Source organism: Lutjanus erythropterus, chromosome 8, assembly GCF_056507025.1.
Source record: "Lutjanus erythropterus isolate fLutEry1 chromosome 8, fLutEry1.hap2, whole genome shotgun sequence".
In the NCBI taxonomy this organism is placed as follows: domain Eukaryota; kingdom Metazoa; phylum Chordata; class Actinopteri; order Lutjaniformes; family Lutjanidae; genus Lutjanus; species Lutjanus erythropterus.
In genome coordinates, this window is record NC_139324.1 from 8695001 (window position 1) to 8717977 (window position 22977).

At 40.1% G+C, this 22977-nt stretch overlaps 1 protein-coding gene across 1 annotated transcript in view; it reads right to left on the bottom strand.

Annotated features, from left to right (window-relative positions):
• Nucleotides 1-5403: 5403 nt before the first annotated feature.
• Nucleotides 5404-22977, bottom strand: part of rftn2 (raftlin family member 2) — a 38908-nt gene continuing 21334 nt past the window's right edge. The window contains exons 2-9 of the mRNA XM_084724429.1: nt 21081-21261; nt 18543-18651; nt 15427-15601; nt 14250-14468; nt 11401-11507; nt 9371-9474; nt 9181-9262; nt 5404-5899 (exon numbers count right to left, since the gene is read on the bottom strand). Coding sequence (XP_084580555.1) covers nt 5696-5899; nt 9181-9262; nt 9371-9474; nt 11401-11507; nt 14250-14468; nt 15427-15601; nt 18543-18651; nt 21081-21261 — 1181 coding nt within the window. The 3' untranslated portion in view covers nt 5404-5695. The remainder of the gene's footprint in view (nt 5900-9180; nt 9263-9370; nt 9475-11400; nt 11508-14249; nt 14469-15426; nt 15602-18542; nt 18652-21080; nt 21262-22977) is intronic.

A 22977-nucleotide genomic window follows, 5' to 3' on the forward strand; every position in this document is an offset into this window, starting at 1 on the left:
CTCATATACTTGTGTTTCTTTGCACTGAGTCAGTTGCCTGAACAGACAAGCCTGTGTACATTGTCGTTTGACAGAAATTCGCGTCTTCGCGACTGCGAGCTGATTTATTTCTCGAGTTGCGCGGCACCTGTCGCAGTGCATTGTGGGACTTGTAGTATGAGTGGTGGTAGCGCTATTTACCGACGGGCCATTCATAATAGACACATGAAATTATCTCGCGGGCTGGATGTGGCCTGTGGGCCTTGAGTTTGACACATATGCCTTACAGAAAGAAATTGTACTTTTTAATTTGTACTTCTGAATACTTAAGTATTTTTAAAAACATGTACTTCTGAATACTTAAGTAGTTTTAGAACCAAGTACTCTAGTACTTTAACTCAAGTAAAATTTTGACTGAGCAACTTTCACTTGTAGCTGAGTAATATTTGACCAGGAGTATCTATACTTTGACTAAGTACTGGGGTTGAGTACTTTGTCCACCACTGGACCTGCTGCACCAACACTGTTGAAGCCTTCCTCTATCTTAGACCAGGCGTGAATCCTACACCCAGTCAGAGACAGCCATACAGGCCGCTTTTATTTATTTATTTATTTATTTATTTTTTATTTATTTATTTATTTATTTATTTTTGCAGGGTGCCTAATACAGAACAAGGTGCCCAACCACATAAAAGGGTTGGCCTGTTTTATTACCTCACTGGTGATGTTACAGTTCATATTTTTTTAGGTTATGTGAGCTCAGAGCTCAGCTCAGAGATGATGTCACCAGTTCAAATGCATCAGCATGTGCTGTGACGTCACAGATGACGTCACAGTGATGTCACAGGTCCAGAAGTTAGTATATATAGGTGGAGCAGATGATTATAGACTAAGTTCAAGCAAGTGCTTGCCCTCTCTCTCTCTCTCTTACAGGATGACAGTCAAGGGTGGGTTGCAAAGGGGGGACTTAGGGTAGGATGGGACCTGCTGCACCAACACTGTTGAAGCCTTCCTCTAAACTTAGACCAGGAGTGAATCCTACACCCAGTCAGAGACAGCCATACAGGCCGCTTTTATTTATTTATTTATTCATTTATTTTGCAGGGTGCCTAGTACAGAACAAGGTGCCCAATCAAATAAAAGGGTTGGCCTGTTGTATTACCTCAATGATGATGTTACCGTTCATATTTTTTTTTTAGGTTATGTGAGCTCAGAGATGATGTCACCAGTTCAAAAGCATCAGCATGTGCTGTGACATCACAGTGATGTCACAGGTGCAGAAGTTAGTATATATAAGTGGAGCAGATGATTATAGACTAAGTTCAAGCCAACCCGCTCCCTTACAGGATGACTTAAGGGGCGGGTTGCCAACAAGCCCGTGGCTACGATGGTCGTACTCGTAGCCTGAGTGTTCCGTGTAGAACGCTCATAGGGGCCTGTTGCACCAGGAAGGTCTAAGCCTTCCTCTGGCTGAACGCAACCCGTTCCCTTACAGGATGACGGTCAAGGGCGGGTTGCAAAGGGGGGTCTTAGGGTAAAATGGGACCTGCTCAGTGGTGGACAGTAGTGAAGTACATTTACTTGAATACTGTACTTAAGTACATTCTTTGTGTATCTGTACTTTACTTGAGTATTTGTTTTTGTTTTTTTTTGGAAACTTATTATTTTCACTCCACTACATTTCAAAGACAAATATTGTACTTTTGACTCCACTGCATTTGTAGGAAGGTTGTTGTTACTTTTTGACTAAGCTTTGAAGTCAGCTGTCGGTGTTTTTTTCTTTTCTAAAATGCAGTTGGTCACATGCTGTGTTCCTCACAAAAGGAAACCAATCACAGTAGCTCCTCTCAAATGGGACTGATGTAAAAGTGGAAATACATCGTCCAGGTGCTCTCTGTAACAAGAACAAGCAAGCTCTCCCTCTTTCATTCAAACAAAAAGCGGTCATGGTGATGGCAGGAGAAAGACACATTTAAATCTCAAGATGTTATTATAATTATTCATTATTCCAGGTAGCTTTTAAAGTTGGATTGTTTTATTGGGGTGAAAAATACAGCATAATTCATGTATATATATACTGCCTCTGAGGACAGAAAGAAATCTCAGTTATTTAACAGACTTGGAGAACTCCTCACAGTTATCTTCAATCTAATTGTATGATGTGATTTTAATACAGTTACATCAGAAAATGACAATAACTGTCCCTTTTGGTTTTGATTGTATTTCTAAGCTAAATTTTTTATAGGTGTTTCTATAAGCTTTGTGTAGCAGAGTGGTTCTACAAGCAGGTCAGTGCATCATCAGATGGTTTCAGGGAGTTACAAGGTTCTGTAAATGCATCATGAAAACAATACAGCATGTACTGATGTTAGAAATTGTACTTTTTAATTTGTAGTTCTGAATACTTAAGTATTTTTAGAACCAAGTACTCTAGTACTTTAACTCAAGTAAAATTTTGACTGAGCAACTTTCACTTGTAGTTGAGTAATATTTGACCAGGAGTATCTATACTTTGACTAATGTACTGGGGTCGAGTACTTTGTCCACCACTGCTTACAACCATCATATCGCAATTCCAACCACGGGGTAATATGTAAAAAAAATTTTTTTAACACACTTGTGTTGTGTGAACCTGCCATGCCTTCGTCGTCCCCAGAGTCAGCGTCTTATGTTACTTATGTAACTTATGTTCACGTCAAGATTAAGGAGTGAAATGAGTCATAAGGGTAACAAGCAGTATAGAAGATGTTCATCGGACATGACTCACAAACCATGGGAAATAAGTGTTTTAATACAATAAAAAAAACATCAATAATAAAGGAAGCAAAATGTACAATTCTCCAAAAAGGAAAGGCTGGAATAATACTGACATTTAGTAAACCATGATGGGGAGTTTGAGCTAAATACATCCATTGAAAACATGTTTGACTCAAACCTGGGCAGTGTGTACATCACTGGAATATCTAAACTATAACTTTTGGTGCATTTGATCTCTTTCCTCCCCCAAAACCAGAAGAACATGCATCACAATCAAATGAAACTCATTTTTTTTGCATTTTAAGATATATACAACATCATTGTGACCTCGTATCCCTTTCATAGCTTTAAAATACTCCACTGATTTAGCATTTGAACTTCAGCGCTGTCACACTGATGATGGAGATTTTAAAAAGTATCAAAATCAATATAATGGAACCAGAGATATCTTTTTTTAGTCAACAAAATCTTCCTTCTCAAATCCTGGTGCCTACATTACCCATGATGCAGCTCAACCTCTTAAAAATTCAGGTGTGTTCTGCAAGCAGCGGCTGATGTGTCCTCAAGCAGAGATGAGGGGCTGCAGAGGTCTGGTTAGCTCACTTCTTTCTAACACCACCCTGTGGAAACCTGTTTCTGCCAATGTGATGAACATTTTTCTTTGATATTTCATCCTGTTCCATTCTAAATTTAATTCTGTATGTTTAAAATGCATGTAGCACGAAGGAACTACAATTCTGTTTTCACTGTACAACCCTTTGTTGTGCAGTGATGATAAATGACCTTGATTCCTTCAGTCATTAGTTAATTTCTGAAAATAACGAAAAACCTTCTCACAGTAACAACTTAATATCTTGAAATGAGTTGCATTTCAAAAACAAATTCTCAATGAAAGAATATTGACAGTTGTTTTCACAAAATGAGAAACCTGAATCAGTATCAAAAAAATTAAGTATTGAGAGTTTCTCATTATTTTGACAATGTTTTTCTCTTCCATCACATTCTCAGAAATGGGCTTCTGCTGCTCCCCAAACTTATTTCGTTTCCACACTTGCAGTCTTCAGCCCCAACCAACACTCAGACTTCACAAATCTCCCTCTGGAGCCACAAAAGGCTTCACACAACTTTTTTTCCACATAAGCACTTCCTAAGACCTACTTTGTTGTGTAAAATCAGCAGAGGTCTCCTTCAAAAAAAAAAAATACAGTCGTCATCTTTTCAATATACAGAGAGAACTGCAGGCGTGTTGTCAAGTACCATATAAGCTGTAAAGCAGCAATTTTGAGATGAAAGTTAAAATAACATGTACACAGATACCGCAGCTTAACAAATATTAAATAAAACTTTGAAGCAGATATGTAATAAGCCATATGCGTGTCCAGAATGGTTATAAAATGGCACCAGTCAGGCTTAATGTTAAGAGGCTGTGTGGACTCGCACTGATATGAAATGCTGCATTAATGATATGGCTACAGTTTCTAATACTGAAAAGTTACTCATAGCACCTGCGATTCCACAGAGAAATACTGCTTTCTGCACTCATGTACTACCTTAGACCGCCAGCACCTTCACTGAGGCCAGCAGGGTAACAGCGTGTCAGCTGTCAGCCTGCATATTGACAGTACTAAGGGGTGGAGCTTATGCAAAAATGATTAAAGGGATCATTTGGATCATTTTAAGTGTGGTAGTATGAGGTACTTCTCCACAATCAGTAGATGGTGGCTGACATGCTCCAAGTTTGGAGAATCAGCAGGAGTACTGTGTAGGAAGCTAAACAATGTGCTGCTGGTGGTATTCGTGTATTTGTTTAAATATCAGCCAGCTACGCGCTCACAGTGATGCATGTCGTGCACACATACATTACACATAATTACTAGTGTTAAGATCTAAACTGTGCTGGTAAGATAGTAAGTGGAGGTAAAATGAAAAGACTGAAAATGAATGGCTCAAAAATACTGCAATCATGGGAAAAAATCTGCGCTGATCAGGAGGAGAATATTTTGAGCAGCCATGTTGAGAATCACGTGGACGAGAACGAGCTGAGCACAAGTGATGATGGATATTTAAGAAGAGCCAGTGAAGTGTAAACAAGTGCTACTTGGAGAGCTCAATATTTTCTGAGGTGATACACTGTAAAAAGTTTGAGAAACACTGGCCTGTGGAATTTGGTTGTGCGAGAGAGACCCATATTTACAACAGTTTCCTTTTGCTGTCTGATGGTAAGGTAAAGCAGTGAAGATATTCTAAATGTAGTGTACAGTTACTCTGATATGGATTTCTTTTTAGAGTTAAGTGGCCAACCCTGTCCACAGCAGTGCATACTACTGCTGCTTCTGCAAACTGGGGGCGTACTGACCGCCATCTACTGTAGGTAAAACACTGACTATGGATAAGTTCCTTATATAACCACACTTGAGATAATCCAAACTATCCTTTTAAGTATCTTGGAGGGAAAGGAAAAAGTTAACAGAGGAGAAAAAAAAATGTGTGACGCTGTGGAGGAATGCAAATCAAAACCGTTAAGACATGAGCTCTTTCAAAAACTAAAAAGTGGAGCCCTTTTCCCTCATTTCACCACCAGTGCTGTATCTGTGCAAGTGTTTGTGCTTTATAGTACTGTAACAATTTTCCATGAGCACCTGAACTGATCAGAAATTGGAAATCCTGTGTCTCCCATTGGCTAGTGTCTCTCCCCAAAAAATCTATATAAAGGTTTGGACAGAAATCCATGTCTAAATAATACCTTATTCTCATTATGGCTTCATTAAAAACATTTTTAAAAAGTGCTGAGTTCTTCTACTGTAAAGTCTCTGTTAACAGGAGGGGGTCACAAACGTGATGGCCAATGAACAGTCTGTGGAGTTCACATCGTCTTCCCTGGATGTTCTCTTCAGTAATCCAACAACCTTTAAATCCTCAGCTGGAGTTTGGGAGAAGCTGTATCCATCTGATTTCCTGCTTACATGCAGGTGACTTCAGCTTTTCCCTCCTCCTGCTCAAAGCCTCCTTCCTCCAGGTGGGTCAGGGCGCTGGGATACCCCCCTCCAAACACTGGGAAGCCGCCGATGCCTCCGGCAGTTGGAGACAGCTCGTCTGGAGAGACGGGGCTGCTGACCGCACGACTTACAGAGCGGCTGGACACGTCGCTGTGCACAGACAAAGGCTGCAGACAGAGAGGGACAGAAACAGGTGTCAGATCCAGGAAATCTGACAGTGAAAATACTTCCCTAGTTCAAAGGTCATCTTCAGTGATACAATAATATTATTAGTGGCATTTCGTACACTTATGTATATACCACACCTGGGCCTGTGACACAAACATCAGTATGTTAGCCAGCTGTCTGTGGGTTTCACTCATGTTTTACTCTACACTGTAAATTTTGTTCACCCAATAACAACGATCACTTCTCGACAAAAAGGTCTTCATTACAAACTGTAAAGAGTTAACTGATGTAGACTAGAACAACCTCAGGGTGGGAGAAGTAGCAGAGTCCTCGATTAGCCCTGAGAGGCTAAAATGTGCCATAATCTAATTGGACTAAACCCCCAGCAAGCCTGTCTGAGCTGGAAATACTGACTGCAGGAACAACAGGACTAAGTCCTTCCTTCTCCAAATACCCCCAATTCTGCTTAAAGAAATAGTTCACCCAAAAATGAAAATTCAGTCATTATTATCTACTCACCCTCATGTTGATTGAAGATAAAACACAGCTTGATTTTCACAGGATGACAGTGGAAGTGAATGGTGACCAGTTTTCAAACAGAAAGGCTAAAATCATAGTATAAATAATTATTAAAAATAAATATAATAATTTTAAATAAATAAATAATAATAAATAAATAATTTTTTTAGTCAGCTTGGCATGTCGGGACTTTAGGAGACTTAAATTACACCAGATGAGAAGTATGGAGGCATTTTATGTTTTTATTCTGTTGTCTTTTTTACATTAAAAAACTGCTCACCATTCACTTTCGTTGTTTGGGATATTCTGCAACACGGTTTTCCTGTGAAACTCCAGCAGTGTTTTGTGGACTAAAAAAACTAAACTCAAACTTCAGTCGGTATGAGGGTGAGTAGATGCTGAATTTGCATTTTTGGATGAACTATCCCTTTAAACCACAGGTTAACGATTGCGGTGCACAGTGTCCACTAGTCTGTGAAAGCCTGTGTAGTCTTCTTTTTTCTTACATTAAATTGAGAAGGAATCAATAAAAAACTGACCAATAAGCAGAATCAATAATGGCACTAGTATTAATAAAATCTTATCAATTTCCATCCTTTACTGAGACACACCATATAGACTGTATGTTTAAAAGTATGTCTCAAAAATGTCCAGACGACTTGATATCCAAGCTTAATGAGGACATTTAAGGCTACAACTCTAGTATTTCTTCGTTAACCTTCGTTGAGCCACATCTTCAGTCTGAGCAACACCACAGCAGGTCAAGTGCAACTTCAGCTCTGTCCAGCAGGGCGCAGTGTTGCTACACAAATAAGGTTTTCCCAGCAAGAACAGACTGAGGGATCCAGTAACCAGATTCAGCTACTGGATCTGTCATGATGGATGGTACCGACTCACTGATACAGATTTAAATTAAGTACTACAAAACTAATAATGTGAGCGTCTGCTGGGGTCGACTGCTGCTGTTTCCAGCAAAAGATCTAACCACAATATTAATACATCAAAGATTTGTGAGTAACAGTTGAAAGTACTGTGAATATGAGGATACAGACATGTATTCACACTGTCTCGTCTCATCATGATCTGTATTTTACCCATTCTTGAGAAATGGGACAAATCATGTCCTACCAAAAAGCTTAAAAAATATTAATACAAACACTGTAATTCAATTTTAAGACTCTTTAAGGATTTATATATATGAAATATATGTAGTTAATGAAATGTTTTGGTTTGCTTTATTTTATTTTTACATTTATTTTTCAAAGAAATATCTAATTGCTATTATTTTGACCCATATTGCAATTGTGGTATGATTTGCGATATTCACAGGAATGCTAATTTGGAAATCATTATTCTCATTTTCATTTGAAACATGGCATTTTTGATTTTTGCAAAGATCTTTGCCAAACAAAGATGTTTTCTTAAGTCTGTAAAAGTATTATGTGTGGGACAGGACTTTTCTGCAGCACAGTGATTAACTAATTATTACAAATATAACCTGAATACGAAACAAAAAAAAACAAACAAATAAAAAACAAACAAACAAAAAATGAATAAATAAACAACTGTCCTTAATGTTAGAAGCAGTGAAGACTCACAGTAGTAAAGGACAGAGAGGTCTGACAAGCAAAGATTCTCACATTAGGTGGAGTGATATTTTAAAACAGTCTAAGGAGCAGCAGGCAGCTGGATGTTTTCTCTAACATGACCCAGGAAATAGTTCCATAGTTTATAAATTTTGTTTGTGGCACCCCTCAAACAAAACTTTATTTTCTCTAGTTTAATAAAGACCAGCAGCTCACGAATCAATTGTGTAAAGGTGGGTGAAAAGAATCTGACGTCGACTAAGAAATGTAGCAAAGGTGACACAATCTGCCTCTGCTTTTGAAATGAGAGCTCAGAAATGGTCAAGACGGGGCCTGGATGGACTGATTACTGAGACAGGGGGAAATGAATGAAAAGACATTGGACCAGAAGTCCTTGATTTTGCTGCAGGACCAAAACATGTGGACATGAGTGGTTTCATGCAGAGCTCACATTGGGAAACAGTTTTGACAATTTTTGATTTTTCCAGTGACCATGGTGAAGTATTTTACATTTCATAAAACAATGTTAGATGCAAACAGACGAAGTGTTGACTCTTTCTAAAGTAGAATGCCAAAGACTGTCTGAAAGACTGTTATTTAAATCTGTTTCACAGTGTTCTGTGCCAGAAAACAGCCTTGTCCCAGACAAGAATTCACAACTTCACACAATTTAAAAACATGTTTAAAATTTTGAAATCTTAAACTAACAATACCTACTGATAACATAGGTATAAAAATCTGCTATTATAATCATCTTTGTTTTAAAATCGATTTTTGATGAAAATGTTGGGCTGTTAAAGTTGTGTCACAGATTTCCATCAGATTATTACAAAAACATGACATAATCTGGCATAAAAAGAGTTAGCTAGACCCTAAAGACCCCTGTCTCACTTCATGCTTTAAAAAAGTCTTGAATGCTGCTCAAGCACTGGTAAACTTTCTATTTTTAGACAAATTCATTAAATAATATTATCAAATGTGTCTCAACCATAACATGTCAACTCTGTAGTCCTTCTAAAGTTAAAGTTAAATAAGAATTATGGTTTTAAAATGTGCATTTTGATCACCAAAGTAGTTTAAATTAGTTTTGTCCCAGTTCTCAAGAGTGAGTGATTTAAGCTGCACTGACATGTTGACCAGCTGATCGTGGCTGATTTCACCTCCGTGTCTCTCACCTGGTTCCTGGGTTGTCCTGCTGCCTGACTTCTGACCGGCCTCTGGAGGAACACAACCTGCTTCGTGGCCAGGTTCCCATCACTACACACACCAACACAGAGGGAGGGTCAGCTTCAGAGTGGTACAGAGCCCACTGAACTAGAGACAGATATGTTTTCAAGAATGTTATCATGCATGGCGAGTTTGTACCTGTCGTGCCTGATGATGGGAGTGGGCAGCACACATGTGAGCAGCCAACCAAACTCTGCCAGAGTGTGAAGCAGGGGCCCGTAGTCTGTTTTCACATTGGAGCCCTGCAGTAAACACAATACACACACATGGAAGAGTCACTTACAGATAAGTCAGCTGTTGAAAAAGGAAAAGGTGTCTTTGGGAACTTTTAAAGGTTGTGTAAAGCAACAACAAATGTGTGTTCTGAGTTTGTCGCACCAGAGAAACATGTTATTAACCACACGGACAAAACTGAGTGACTAAAAAAAGTCATTGAAAATTGTGTCTCAAAATCATGAAAAAATGACCAGTTTTCTCTGCTCTGAAACACTGGGGGCGTGTCCACTCCACTGTCTCAGTGTCAAACACTACTACGGCCTGAAACATGTACACTCTTTCCAGCAGCTTTATTGGACATGTCCAGACATGTTTGAGCCGCCAGAGCCAGAGGACGGTGACAGGATGGTATTTTTTTCTTCTGTGTCGGGTTGATGGAACTGAAGTGAGCTGAAGTGAACTGCTGGACTGATTTGGACTGAGAGTCACTGAAGGTGCGTTTGTAATTGACTGTTAGGGAGGGTGAGATGTTGGTTACGTGTCAGTTCATATAATTAGAACCTTATTTGTGATTTGGGTGAAATGAAGCTTTAAGTAAAGTACGAAAACCACACTGTACAATTTGATTTAATATCCAAACCTTTTATCTGCATTTTTGTAACCAGTTAGGTGACCGGATTTTAATGATTAATGATTAATCAATTAATCACTGTTAAGAAGTTAACCAACTAAGAATCTATTAATTAATATTTAATTCATAGTCTAAAACCGGCAGAAATCGACCCTTCACTAAGCCCCACCCTCCTTAGTTACTGTTGCTACATCTGCCAAACCTTCCATTCTTGCACTGCATTTATGTAGTTTACAGTGATAACAGTGGAAGATTTAACACTGAAACTGGGAGTAATTGTTGAAACATGATGTCTGTGATTCCTTAGAGAAGTAAACAAAAGCAGATTCTTATTTCTAGCTGATGACGGTGGATTCTGAAGGCTAACATGATGACTCACAAGCAGATTTCATAAGTACAGCTGGTTGATGTAAGCTAATGCTAATGCTAACTCCAGCTGAAGTTTTAATGTTTCTATGTGACACGTTTTAAAACAAAAACCCTGTCAAAGTGTATTCATGTAAAGTTTCCTAACAGCTGCGTACATGATATAACATTAATGCTAACAGACTGAGGCTAAAGCTAGCTTACATCTCAGCAAACATTGGTTGGATGGTGAAATACGGCAGGTATATCTACATGATAGATGCCAGAAAAAACACTCATTAATGTGGGAAAAGGAAGCGCAGGGACTTGATTAGTGCAGTGGACCTTGAGACGGGTCACCCAGCTGGACAAGCTGGACCGTGACTGTGGAAGACAGGCGGGATAAGAGCTAAGCTAACCTTAGAAGAGAGATGGCGAGCCAGAGTGAGATGCATCGTCATCACCAACACTGCATCAGCCTGCATCCTCCTCCTCAAACCCCCACAGAACAAATGCAGATGCAGTGGTATCTAACAAGTTTGTCTGGAGGTAAAGTCACTGCAGCTGGTAACCTAGTGTTAGTTAGCCAGACATGCTAACATTCACAGCTTGTGTTAGAGCAGATGAAGACAGAGTTTAATCCATTCATCACACATGTGCTCTTGTGTTTCATATTTCTGAGAGACGACCAAAAATATGCCACCGTCCAGCGTGAGTGACAAACCAAAATACAGCGTCTGCACAGCTCAAAAACTACCTTTGGTAAGTGAGATGTTTTCTTTGTCCTTAAGGTGAAGTGACCCTTTACAATAAGACTTACTGACCTCTAACCTTTGCGCAAATCACACCACCTGTCCCATTTCGCACCTTTCATATCACGTGGCTTTTGTCAGAATGAGGCCATGTACAATTATTGTGGGACATTCTCTCTCTCTCTCTCTCTCTCTCTCTCTCACACACACACACACACACTGACCTCGATGACGGTCCACTGCTCCACGACGATGGTGTCGTTGGCAGGAGGAGAGGTGCTCCTCTCCTCATACACAAACAGTCCCTCCAGTGATCTGGGCACCGGCTCACCTGAAACACAGTCAGTCAGTCTGTAACAAATGTGTAGAAATCTCCATACTGTCATGTTTTTGACATTATATGGTTAAAGAATGCAGAATAATCCACGTGCATGAAATTCAGAGCACTGTCTGGTGACAGATGATGGGAGCGTGTCATTGGGTTGATCATGACCCAGTTATCAGAAGCAGGCTGAGCTCTGAGCTCCCCCGTGTTCATGTGAGCAGAGGAGTGCGGCGTGGACGGATCTTGCTGCTGCCTGTGTGTCAGTGTCACAGTGTGTATATTTCCATTTATTACTGGCCTCAGAGGTCCACTCATGATGTGGATGTCTGCTACACCGCAGAGGAACAGGAAGTGAGGTCGCCAAGGTCAGGAAGACAGCCCCAAATATAGATGCAGTGGGAGAGACGAGCCAAAACAGGAAGTGACTGATTTTGTGTGCATGTGTGAATCACTGTTTTATGAGGAAAGATAATAATGCAGCGGGCAGAGGAAGAAACAGAGAGAAGAAACTCTAGTTGCCCTGAGCTCTCTGAAACTCAGGCTGCTTTTGTTGCTGACGTCTGCGGAGGATCTAAAATGCACAAAGAGTATTTCCTTTTTCTGCACGCATTCGTTTCATTCAATGAAAAACAAATGTTAAAAGGACAATTATTTATCTTTTTTTTCTCTCTATGTGCATAACTTGATGTCTGGTGAGATAGATTCTCACAAATCCAGCTGCTAGTAATCAAGTATTTAGGCCACAGTCAGACAGAATCAGGCGTTGTGGCGAAAACACCAGGCATCTCATCCATTTGAATAGTGTTCAGGCTGCGGCGGTGTGGGCCGCAAGGGATGGTGGGAAAAATTCACAGCAGCCTGCGGCGGAAAAGTTGAAACAGAGTCCACTTTCGGAGAAAACTGGATGTCACACTGCAGTGGCCAATCAGGTAAGCCGGCAATCAGATTGTCTCTACAGTCAGTCCGAAATATCTGAAAGCAGTGACGTCCAGGTAGAGTTCATGAACCAAACCATGATTCTCTTCTAGTTGTGTCCTCGCTTTGTTTATTTAGTGCGCTGAATGTAGGGCTGAATGAGTTTGAAAAAATATGTAATTGTGATTACTTTGACTGATATTCCAATTGTGATATGATTTGCAATGTTAGTGGTAAAAAAAATTGTTTTATAATGAATAGAAAAATAAGAACTATAACCCACCCAGCCCAGGTCGCCACTGAACCCTGTAGAGCCACCCACTAAAAGGTGACAGAAAAAATAAAAATAAAAAACCTAATACTCATCCCTAAAAATTTAAAGACACCTGACACTGGGGAAAGGTGGCTATTACCATGGAAACAGCCTGTTCTATTATAAATGAATTATGAGGCCATATAGGCAACCATGGAAAACTACCTAATAGATATTATGTATTCTGCCATAAACGATAATCAAAGCCAGGCAGATTAATGAGAACAAAAGTCAGCAATTGCTGAACTTCATTATTAACTTAATAGGACTGGTGATATAAATTATATTTGTGATATTAGAGGTAATGATCATTTTTACATCATTCTTATTTTGATTGAAAAACATGTTAAGATGACTATGTTGTGTTTTTTGCAGGAATTTGTACCAAATGAACATTTTTTTTTAAGTCTGTAGAATCTGATGTGTAGGAGAGGACATCTCTGCCTCATGACATTCAGTCATTTAAAAGTTTGACACACATAGCCTTTAACAAACATAAAAAACAAAACAAAAAACAAACAACGACAACAAAAATACAATAAAAATGCCTCCATACTGCTCGTCTGGCATAATCCAAGTCTCCTAAAGTCCCAACATGCCGTTTGCACACCGTCACAACTGAATCTTTAGCCAGTGAAGATTCAGGCTAAAAACATGGTGTAAATAACATTTTTTAGTCAACTTGTCATGTTGGGCTTTAGGAGACTTGGATTACACCAGACGAGCAGCATGGAGGCATTTTATGTTTTTGTTCTATTGTTTTTTTACGTTTTAAACCAGTGTTTCTCAATCCTGGTCCTCAGGGACCCCTGCCCTGCATGTTTTAGATGTTTCCCTGCTCCACCACACCTGATTCAAATGATCAGGTTGTTGTCAGACTTCTGCAGAGGCTTGATGATGAGCTGATCATTTGAATCAGGTGTGGTGGAGCAGGGAAACATCTAAAACATGCAGGACAGGGGTCCCTGAGGACCAGGATTGAGAAACACTATTTTAAACTGCTTGGCATTCACTTCCATTGTTTGGGAGATTCTGCAACACTGTTTTCCTGTGAAACTCCAGTGTTTTATGGACTAAAAAATTAAATCTGACCTTCAACTGGCATGAGGCTGAGTAGATAATAAGTGAATTTTTTGGGTGAACTATCCCTTTAAGTCCTAAAAGTCAGATTATTAGATTTCAGACTTTTTAAAATGGACAGTTCATCTAGATAAATAGCACTACAGACCAGAAGAAAAATATGATTTTTTGATTTCAGGGTGAACTGTCTCTTCTAAAGACCTGAAGAAGTCCTGTTTCAATCAATATCAACTGAGATAGGGTTGAATGAGGAACACTACAGCCTTCCTGCCAGCCTGACTAAAAATACTGTAATGTGAGCTGAGCTCAAGCCTCCTTGGGTAAAAAGACTAATAAAACAGTAATCTGGTCCATCAGAAGACAGTCAGGACACTCAGGTGGACTCCTGACATGATGCTGTATGATTCATCCACACAGTCACAATCCCTCATCAAACCCACCTTTAGGTGTGTCCCAGTAGACAAAAGAGTCCACCAATGACCAGCCTTTGCGGTAGTAGGCAGCAGTCAGCTCCAGCCAATCAGCTTCCAGGGCGCTGACCACTTGGCCCTTCCTGGACACTCGCATGGAGAGCGCCCCCTGGTGGTACTGACAGGCCAGTGAGTCCAGAGGGGCGCAGCCCGGAGCCCAGGAGTGGAAGAAGACCAGCAACCTCAAGTCTGCATGGAGGGGAGGAGGAAGGAAAGACAGAGAGAGGATGAGGAGAAAGAAAGACTGAACTGCTTATCGACAAGACTCGCAGCGTTCATACACCTTTTCAAAAGTCAAATTCAGCACTTTTCAAGCATTTTCAAGGTCTGTGTTCAAGGTTTTCCAGCACCTAACAGCTGTGGTAAATGAAAAAAACAATCAAAAAAATGATCTTTCATGTCAGAATTCTACAGAAGAGAGACAAATTAAGGAAGTTTAATCTTTCAAAATCTGTCTAACTTGGCATCCTATTGGATCTGCAACAATTATTCACTTAATCAAATATTAATTGATTATTAAATTATCTCAAACTATTGGATTATTGATTAATTGGTTTGAGTAATTTCTTTAAGAAAAACAAAATCCAGATTCTCTGGTTTCATTGTCTTAAATTTGAATATTTTCTGGTTTCTTTACTAAATTAGGCTCTCCAACTTATTTTATTTTCTTTATCTTAAACGCAAACTGTTTAGTCAGACAGTGATTCATGGTGAAAATGATGTGATTACAGTTTCAAGCAGTTTTAAGCACTTTTTAAACCTTGAAAACATAAAAATAAAATTAAAAGCAATTTCAAGGATTTCCAGCACCTGTATGAACCCAGGACTCTGTTTGGCAGAAAGGCATAACATTAAATCAACATTTTGTACTGCTTTTATTTGTTGTTAGTTCATGAATAGACTTTAGCTTTTACAGAATTAAAACTGCAAAGGAAAAATTTTAATCTCAGGACAGAAGATGGGAATTTTAGGGTGTAAAAGTGAATCCTTTGTAAAAGTGGGTGAGTGGGTAAGGTGAGAGCAGGTCATAGAGAATTCAGTGCAGTGAAACTGCATTAGCAAACTCAAAGTGACACTGTAGTTGTTGGAGGTGGAGACGGAGAGATTGAAGCGCTGAGTGTGATGGGAAAAGCAGTGAGTGCCTCACCAGGACTGTAGGTGTTGTCCTCCAGCTCTCTGTCTCCAGGCGGCGTACCAGGAGGGGTGCGTGGAGGGGAGCGGCAGCCCCTCTTCGGACTGTGCACCCTGCCATTGGTGATCCCACTCACCTGCTGGAGGACTGAGCCGATGAATCGAACGCCCCCCCGCGCACTGCTGTTCACCTGCCAGAGAGACAAGCAGCCGCACCGTAAACCGTCCAGCTCAGCATCGCAATGAAGCCATGCTGAAGTGCTACTCAGAGAGGAACCAGAAAAAACTGAAAGCATAAAAATTCAAAGTGTGAAATGCATCATCTCCTGTGTGCTGGATCTGCTCTGAGGACAATTTATTGGCAGTTTCAATAAGAACATGTGCGATGTCTCAATTTCTCAGGAAGCAAACAGCATCTGTGAGCACTGTTAAAGTGCCAGCCTGTTTTACAATCATCAGATGGGATATATTAATCATTAATCACCTGAAATTATCACACATACCAGATTCAGGCCAAGCCCACACATACATGAACATTGGATGAATACATTACCTATCGACAATGGGCTGAATGCATCACCAGGTGTTTTTTTTGGCCGATATCTGTCATTTTCTTTTGCTAATGTAATAGTCTGCACAGTGACAGCTGCTGCTCTGCGCTGCGCTCTCATCCAGCGGCACAGGACACACCCACTCATCTGGATCATGAGCACTCTGAGCTGGGTGAGGAGTGGGAGGAAAACAGCCTGCACAGTCAGACTCTTTATACTCCTTTCACACGGTGAATTAAGGATTTAGTTCAACCAAACCAGAGTTGGTGATTGTTGGAAGAGTGCCTGTTTTGTTCAGTTTCAATGCAGTGAGTTTTACGAGGAGTTAATGAGCCAAGTAAGCTTGTTTTAGTTTGGTAAAAGTGAGAAACTCGGTCATCAGTTGTATTTTCCTGTTTAAAAAGAATAATAGGCGTGAGAGTATTTAATTTCTTGACACACTGTGACTTTAGACATAGTCAATGTATGCAGCATATGTAATGCAGTAAACTTGACACACATCTCCCAGCTGAGACTCGAGAGGACAGGAGGACATAGGAGGGGGGACAAAGATATTGCCAATTTCTGATTGATGGGCTGATGATGGCTGGTTGGAACATTTTTACACATCACCCAACCCTAACTGCTATTTTAAAAACAGCATTTTAAAATCAAAACGATATCCGCCAGATGAGCGTTTTGTCACTTTCAAAAACCAAACCCTTCCATAATAATTCACTGAAAACACATGAAATTTCACTTAGATGTACATCCCATTATAAACAAGAAACAGGCTGTAATGATGAGACTGCTGCTCACAGTATTCACCAGATAATGCTGTTTTTATTACAGTATATTTAACAGCATGTGTTTTTGTCTCTTTTTCAGTCATTGCACTTTCAATATTCATTTGTATCTTTCTACATCTGTTTTAAACATCTATTCTGTCAATGTACAAACTCTAATACTTCACAGTATCAAAACACACTGAGTTCATGCTTATAGCCACATACTGTACTCACGTACTCTTCGAGATGCGCTGTTCTTTAACAGAAACACCTTATTTTATGATGTAAATGTATCAGAAATCTGAATCACAATCTTTATGAACCTTTATGACTGTCGTCATTAAAGGACCAGTGTGTAGGATTTAGTGGCATCTACAGGTGAGCTTGCAGACAGCAAACACCTCGTCTCACCCTCCCCCTCCTAGTGTGTAGGAGAACCTACGGAGGCCACGAAACTCGTACAAAATGCCAAAGGCCGTATGTAGAGTCAGTGTTTGGTTTGTCTGTTCTGGGCTCCTGTAGAAACATGGTGATTCAACATGTAAGAGGAAGGGCTCATTCTAAGGTAACAAGAACACACCGTTCTTATTGTCAGGTGATTATCCACACATGAAAACTTACTTATGAATATTATATTCTTTTTCTGCTATATTCACTGTAAATCTTACACACTGGACCTTTAAATGATTTCAGCTGTTCTAAAAGCTAAACTCATCCAATGTTGTATAAACCTTGAAGACCTTGAAGAAGGTATTACGCTTATTTTCAGCATCTTATTGTCCTGAAAAGATAAATGAATCCTGTATTGGACATATTTTTAGATTAGAAAATATAAATAAATTAGAAAATATCATGATGATCTGAAGCATCTAGTACAGTGGTTCCTAAAATTCTTCTGTAAGGCCATCAGTCAGAAGATGAAAAAAGGTTCACACATCCCCAACACATTATCTTTTTCATTTTTTCATGACCGATGACTGAAGAAGCAACTTCTAAAAAAGTATCCAGGCTGAATTTTTGTGAAGGTCAGCATCAGTAAACAGCATCATTCAACTTCAGTTCTATTTTTCCCCTTGTCATCCAGCCCCCCTGCAGCGGCTCTATGCAGGGTTCCTACAAGTTATATCTTCATCCAGAACAGGAGGTGAGATTTTAACTGTCCCTCTGTGAACAGCAGTCTGCTGCTGGTTAACATCAGCCTGAAGAACTAGAGAGTTTACAGCTGTTCTGTGACATTGCCAGCTGTTCTGTCTCGTTGTAGACTGTCTGTCTTCTCTTTATCCTGTTCTTGGAATCTGTTGCTAACACCATCTTCAAGCAAGCATGTGTCTGAGTGAGTAGCTGTTATCAGTGCTGTGGTGATATCATGGTCAGTTTGTCTGCTGCGTGCATGATGTCACCATCGTGCAGAACTTGTGTGTGACAATGACGGGCACAGAATCGGATATGTGACGCTGACTGGCCGGTCACCGGTCAGGGCCGGTCACACTGAAAACTGGCCCCATTCCAAGCATTGCCAATTAATCGGTGCAAGTCTATTTGAGTCATTTTTTAAAGAAAAGAAAAGTCAAAATTTTCTTATGTCATCTTCTTGAATGTATATATTTTCTGGTTTCTTTACTCCTCTCTGACAATAAACTGAATATCTTTGAGTTGTGGACAAAACAAGACATTTGAGGACGTCATCCTGGACTCTGGGAAACACTGATCAACAGTTTTCACCGACATTTCATGTACTAGAGTCACTTTTAGAAAGCAGCTGTGTTCATTTATTTGTGGGGCTGCAACTGTAAGTTGTAGTAAACATCACTGACCCTGTCGATGAGCGCTCTGACCGTGTCACCCGTCAGGGACTCTCCTGGTAGTGGCCACTCCTCCACCCTCAGCATTGGCACACTGTGACACATGGACGCCGTCTGCTTACTGAAACCACATACACACACACACACACACAAACACACACACAGAGACAAAAACATGTATTAGACAGCCAGTGAGACAAGCTGAGCCGTGACAGTGTCTGACGTGGAGGTTTTTCTCCTCTCTGTTCAGGTCAGTGGGGAGTTTGTGGGTTTTGGCACCAAACCTATTGAACCTGTCCAGCTGGAGGGTTCATAGTTCACTTGTCACTGTCACAGAGCCGCAGACACCAACTCATCAATCATTCATAGGCTCAGCAGGAGATGGCTACCAGCTACTGTCTGAGCAATTACACTAAGGGTAAACAACAAATTAGGCAACTGAAGTGATGATAGTTCATACACGCCACACCACCTTTTCAACATTATAGTGAAGTTTGTAAAATAAATAGCACAACAGTCGCAAAGAGTAGGTTATTATCAATTTCCTTCTACTGCCATGGTCAGCTTACAAAATTAAAATTAGCATTATAGCTACGGTATCCCAACCTATCAAACCTCAGAGATCAGAGACACTTCATCCCCATTGGCTGCCGTGGGACCACTGTTGTTGGGTGGATTTCTAGCCAATAGAAATCATGGCAGACACGAGGACCAAGTTCAACCAAAACACGGTCTTCCTCTTCTCCAGGCACGCCAGTCTGACCTCCTACCACAGCTCGGCATTAAATATGCAGCTGGCTTCATCTATCATTCATCTGTTTAGTTGACAGTGTGGTGGTGAACATGTGGGCACAGTGAGGGGGGGCTGTGTGGGAGAGGGAGGAGGGGGTCACACTCAGACTGTATACAGTCATCTTTACTGACCTCTCAGCAGCGTTTGGTACTGTTGATCAGAGCATCCTACTGACACTACAGTGTTTAGGTCTACATGATGTTGCAGTCAGTTGGTGCTGCAGGGGTCTGTTCTGGTCCACTACTGTTCACACTGTACATAACAGTAAGTCAGTACTGTTATTTTTGTACACTATGTCAGTATACATTTTTATATACATGATATGATTTTATATCCCTCATGTTCAACCCAACACAGGCTCAGGTCTGATTTAGATGCTTTTCAATAATGGGGCTTTGATCGATTGGGAACCTTTGATATCAGCAGATACTGAGGTTTAAAATACACCTAATAAAAATATAAACACAACAAAATTTGTTAATATCAGTGTTAGTTAGCACTTTTCTTTTGCCAAAAATTGATCTTTTAACATGTCTTTCTGATGTGGGTGTGTGTTTAGAGGGTTCCTTGTATAATTTACAGCATTAGTTCTCTGATAATCTCTTTCATATCCAAACAAAATTAGTATTGTAAAATATCCCTAACCCAATCAATATCAGTATCAATATCGAATCAATTGAATCTGACCTTGTGACTTGAATCAAATCGATTTGGGAAATCTGAATCGATACCCAGCCCTATCTAACATGTAAAAAGACATTTATTACACACTGAACTATGGATATTTCACACAGACCTACAGAGAGCAACTTTTTCCTAGGAAGGCTAAGTCATAACCTGCCCTACTCCGCCTCTGATTGGCTAGTACTCTTTGCCTTGGTTGGTTGGTTATGTCTAGGCATGGGGATTGATTGGTTAGGGTAAGAATATCAGAGTGAACCAATCAGATTAATACACACCATAATAGTCGTGTAATAAAAAGCTATGCTGAGAGTCAACCGTGTTTTGATGCCATTTACAGGCGCACTTCTTCTGTCTGCGTCAGTGTTCACACAAACACAAATGCAGACGGGCACTTCATGGTGCACTGAGGTGCACCTTGTAATCTACATTGCTTTGTATGGCAAAGCATGTAGGCATCAACTAAGGCAGAAGTACAGAACTAGTACAGAACTTGGTACTTTTAAGGGTACCGGCCAAATTACCATATTAGTTGTTGTTGGAGTTACTTTGGGCTTTTTTCACTGTCTTGGTTGGCTTAGCAATTTTACCAGTGTTAGCCAACACTCAGCAACTGGTTTTGTCTGAAACTCCTCACCATTATTTAGTATTTATTATTAATATTGATCAATATTTAGTGCACTGTCACAGTGTGTGAGATTTATTAGTATATCTGAAACCTTTACATGAAACTATGCGTGAATCTTATACTGTTAACAGGGAAATACAGTGGTGATATCGACAACAACAACATGACAGGAAAGATATCACATGTTCTTCCTTGAGACACAAACAACAGCGTTTTCCTGGAGGCAGACTGACAAGCTGCAGGTTCAGGACAGAAAGGATGTTCATTTGTGTGGTGTGTAAAATTCTCTAAATAAATAAACTGATCAAAATCTCAACCAAACTGCTGATTGGTTTGTTTTCTTACATGCCCAGACTTACAATGATGAAAATAAAAAAAAAATCCTGAATGTAAGGGTGGTTTTCAAAGGGTCAAGCATTCAAATCACAGCAGTTTTGGGTTTGTGTACCTGGGTCTGGGACGGGCCAGGATGGCGCGGTAGAGCAGGCTGAAGGGCAGTGAGCGGGTCCGCCCCACAGAGAGGATGATGGGGTGCAGGGCGGCCAGGACGTAGCCTTGGGTGTAGTAGGGCTGCAGGGCCTGGGGCAGCTCAGAAAGTGAAGCCACATATTGCACTGTAGGACGGCTGCCTGTGTGGACGGAGAGATGACGTGTGTCAATATAATGCACTCTACATGGTTAATGACTATTATGTTTCCAGATGTGAGGAGTGGAGTGGATATTTATGATCTGATCTGGGCTCATTAATGCTGCTTGTTACATAACAGTGATCTCTGGACTGCCTGCAGCATTGAAACAAATAATTAATTCCCAAATTAACCAACAAAAGTTGTGATCATCAGTTGATTATTTCATTCATTTGTCTGATTCACTGGTTCCAGCTGCTAAAATGAGAACAGTTTTTTTGGTAGTTTTATGTTTTTCTTATTTAATTTCAACAGTCAGTCTTAGGAATGCAGTTAAAAGTTTATTGTCCCTCTGAAGTAGACTCTTAAAGGGACAGTTCACCCCAAAATCAAACCTACATTTTTTATTCTTTTTTTTTCTTTCTCTTCTTATATTATTGCTATCAAACCTCTGTAGGAAGCCTATGTTTTGGCATGGTCTTTGTCTTGATGTAAGTGACATTACACAATGATGTGAGTTATAGTCAAAAGTACAAATTTTCCATCTTGATATTTCTGGTGTGAGTTGCAGCATTTTGGAGATGTTGGTCATAGAGATGTCTGGAACTAAATGGCACTAGTCCTGTGATGCTAAAACCACCCCCCCAAAAAAAAAAAAAAAAATTCAAAATCAGTGTCTCTTTCCAAAAATTATGACCCCGTTACCCGGTTATAATTCATACACCTTGTTATGAGCAGTTTCATGTTAGTTCCGGTAGATTCTACCGCAGAAAGAAAGTAGTAGTACATAAAACTGCTCACAACAAAGTCTGTGGATTATCTTGAGTAACTGGGTCATGATTTCTGGAAAGAGACACTGGTTTTGAGTTTTCCATTTTGAGCACCACAGGACTGGTGCCATTTAGCCCAAGTCGGAGGAAAAATAAGTACTTTGGATTTGGGGGTGAACTGTCCCTTTAAATCTGCATCAGGAAACAACAACTGAGAGCACATCTGGGAGAGAGTAAGTTAGATACAGGTGTCCCCTGAGTAACAATATGCCGTTATTATGGAATTCTTGTGAAATGACACCATTTTCATTTCAGTTATGTATTATATTTTAGTGGGTTAATATGAAGATACTGCTGCTGCTTGCTCTGAGGGTTTTGATATCCTGAGTCCAGCTGTGCCAGATGTCCTCCAAGACTGCTGTAAAGTCTGTCTGTGTTGAGACAGCCACGAAAAGAACAACCACTGACCCAGGTATGCAGAGGGAAACACCACATCATCACTCGCTTACGTAAAGGTTATATATGTACACACACACACACACACACACACACACACACACAAACTACATGTGTATTTTTAACGCTGCCCTCCCAGCTGTGATGCCTGATGTGGTGAAACTGGTTTTCTGTCCACTGCAGAAGGTGTGGCTCTGAGAGTGACACACACACCAGAAACATGCTTATATTTAGTTTGCACTGAATGTAATCCTCATTCTGCTAAGATATTATTTGGGTAAGTGACTGACTGACCCTTTTCATTTGCAATATCTCTCACAAATAATGATAAAGAAATAATGGTGCCTGTCCATCACCTTACATGCCATCATTGTTGTTGTATAGTCACCTGTAGGGATGATAATGATTAATCAGTGCTTAATCGATCCTGAAGAATTTGGTCAGTCAAGTAAAATTTAATTGATTTACTAACAAATAAAGACCTGAAATATAA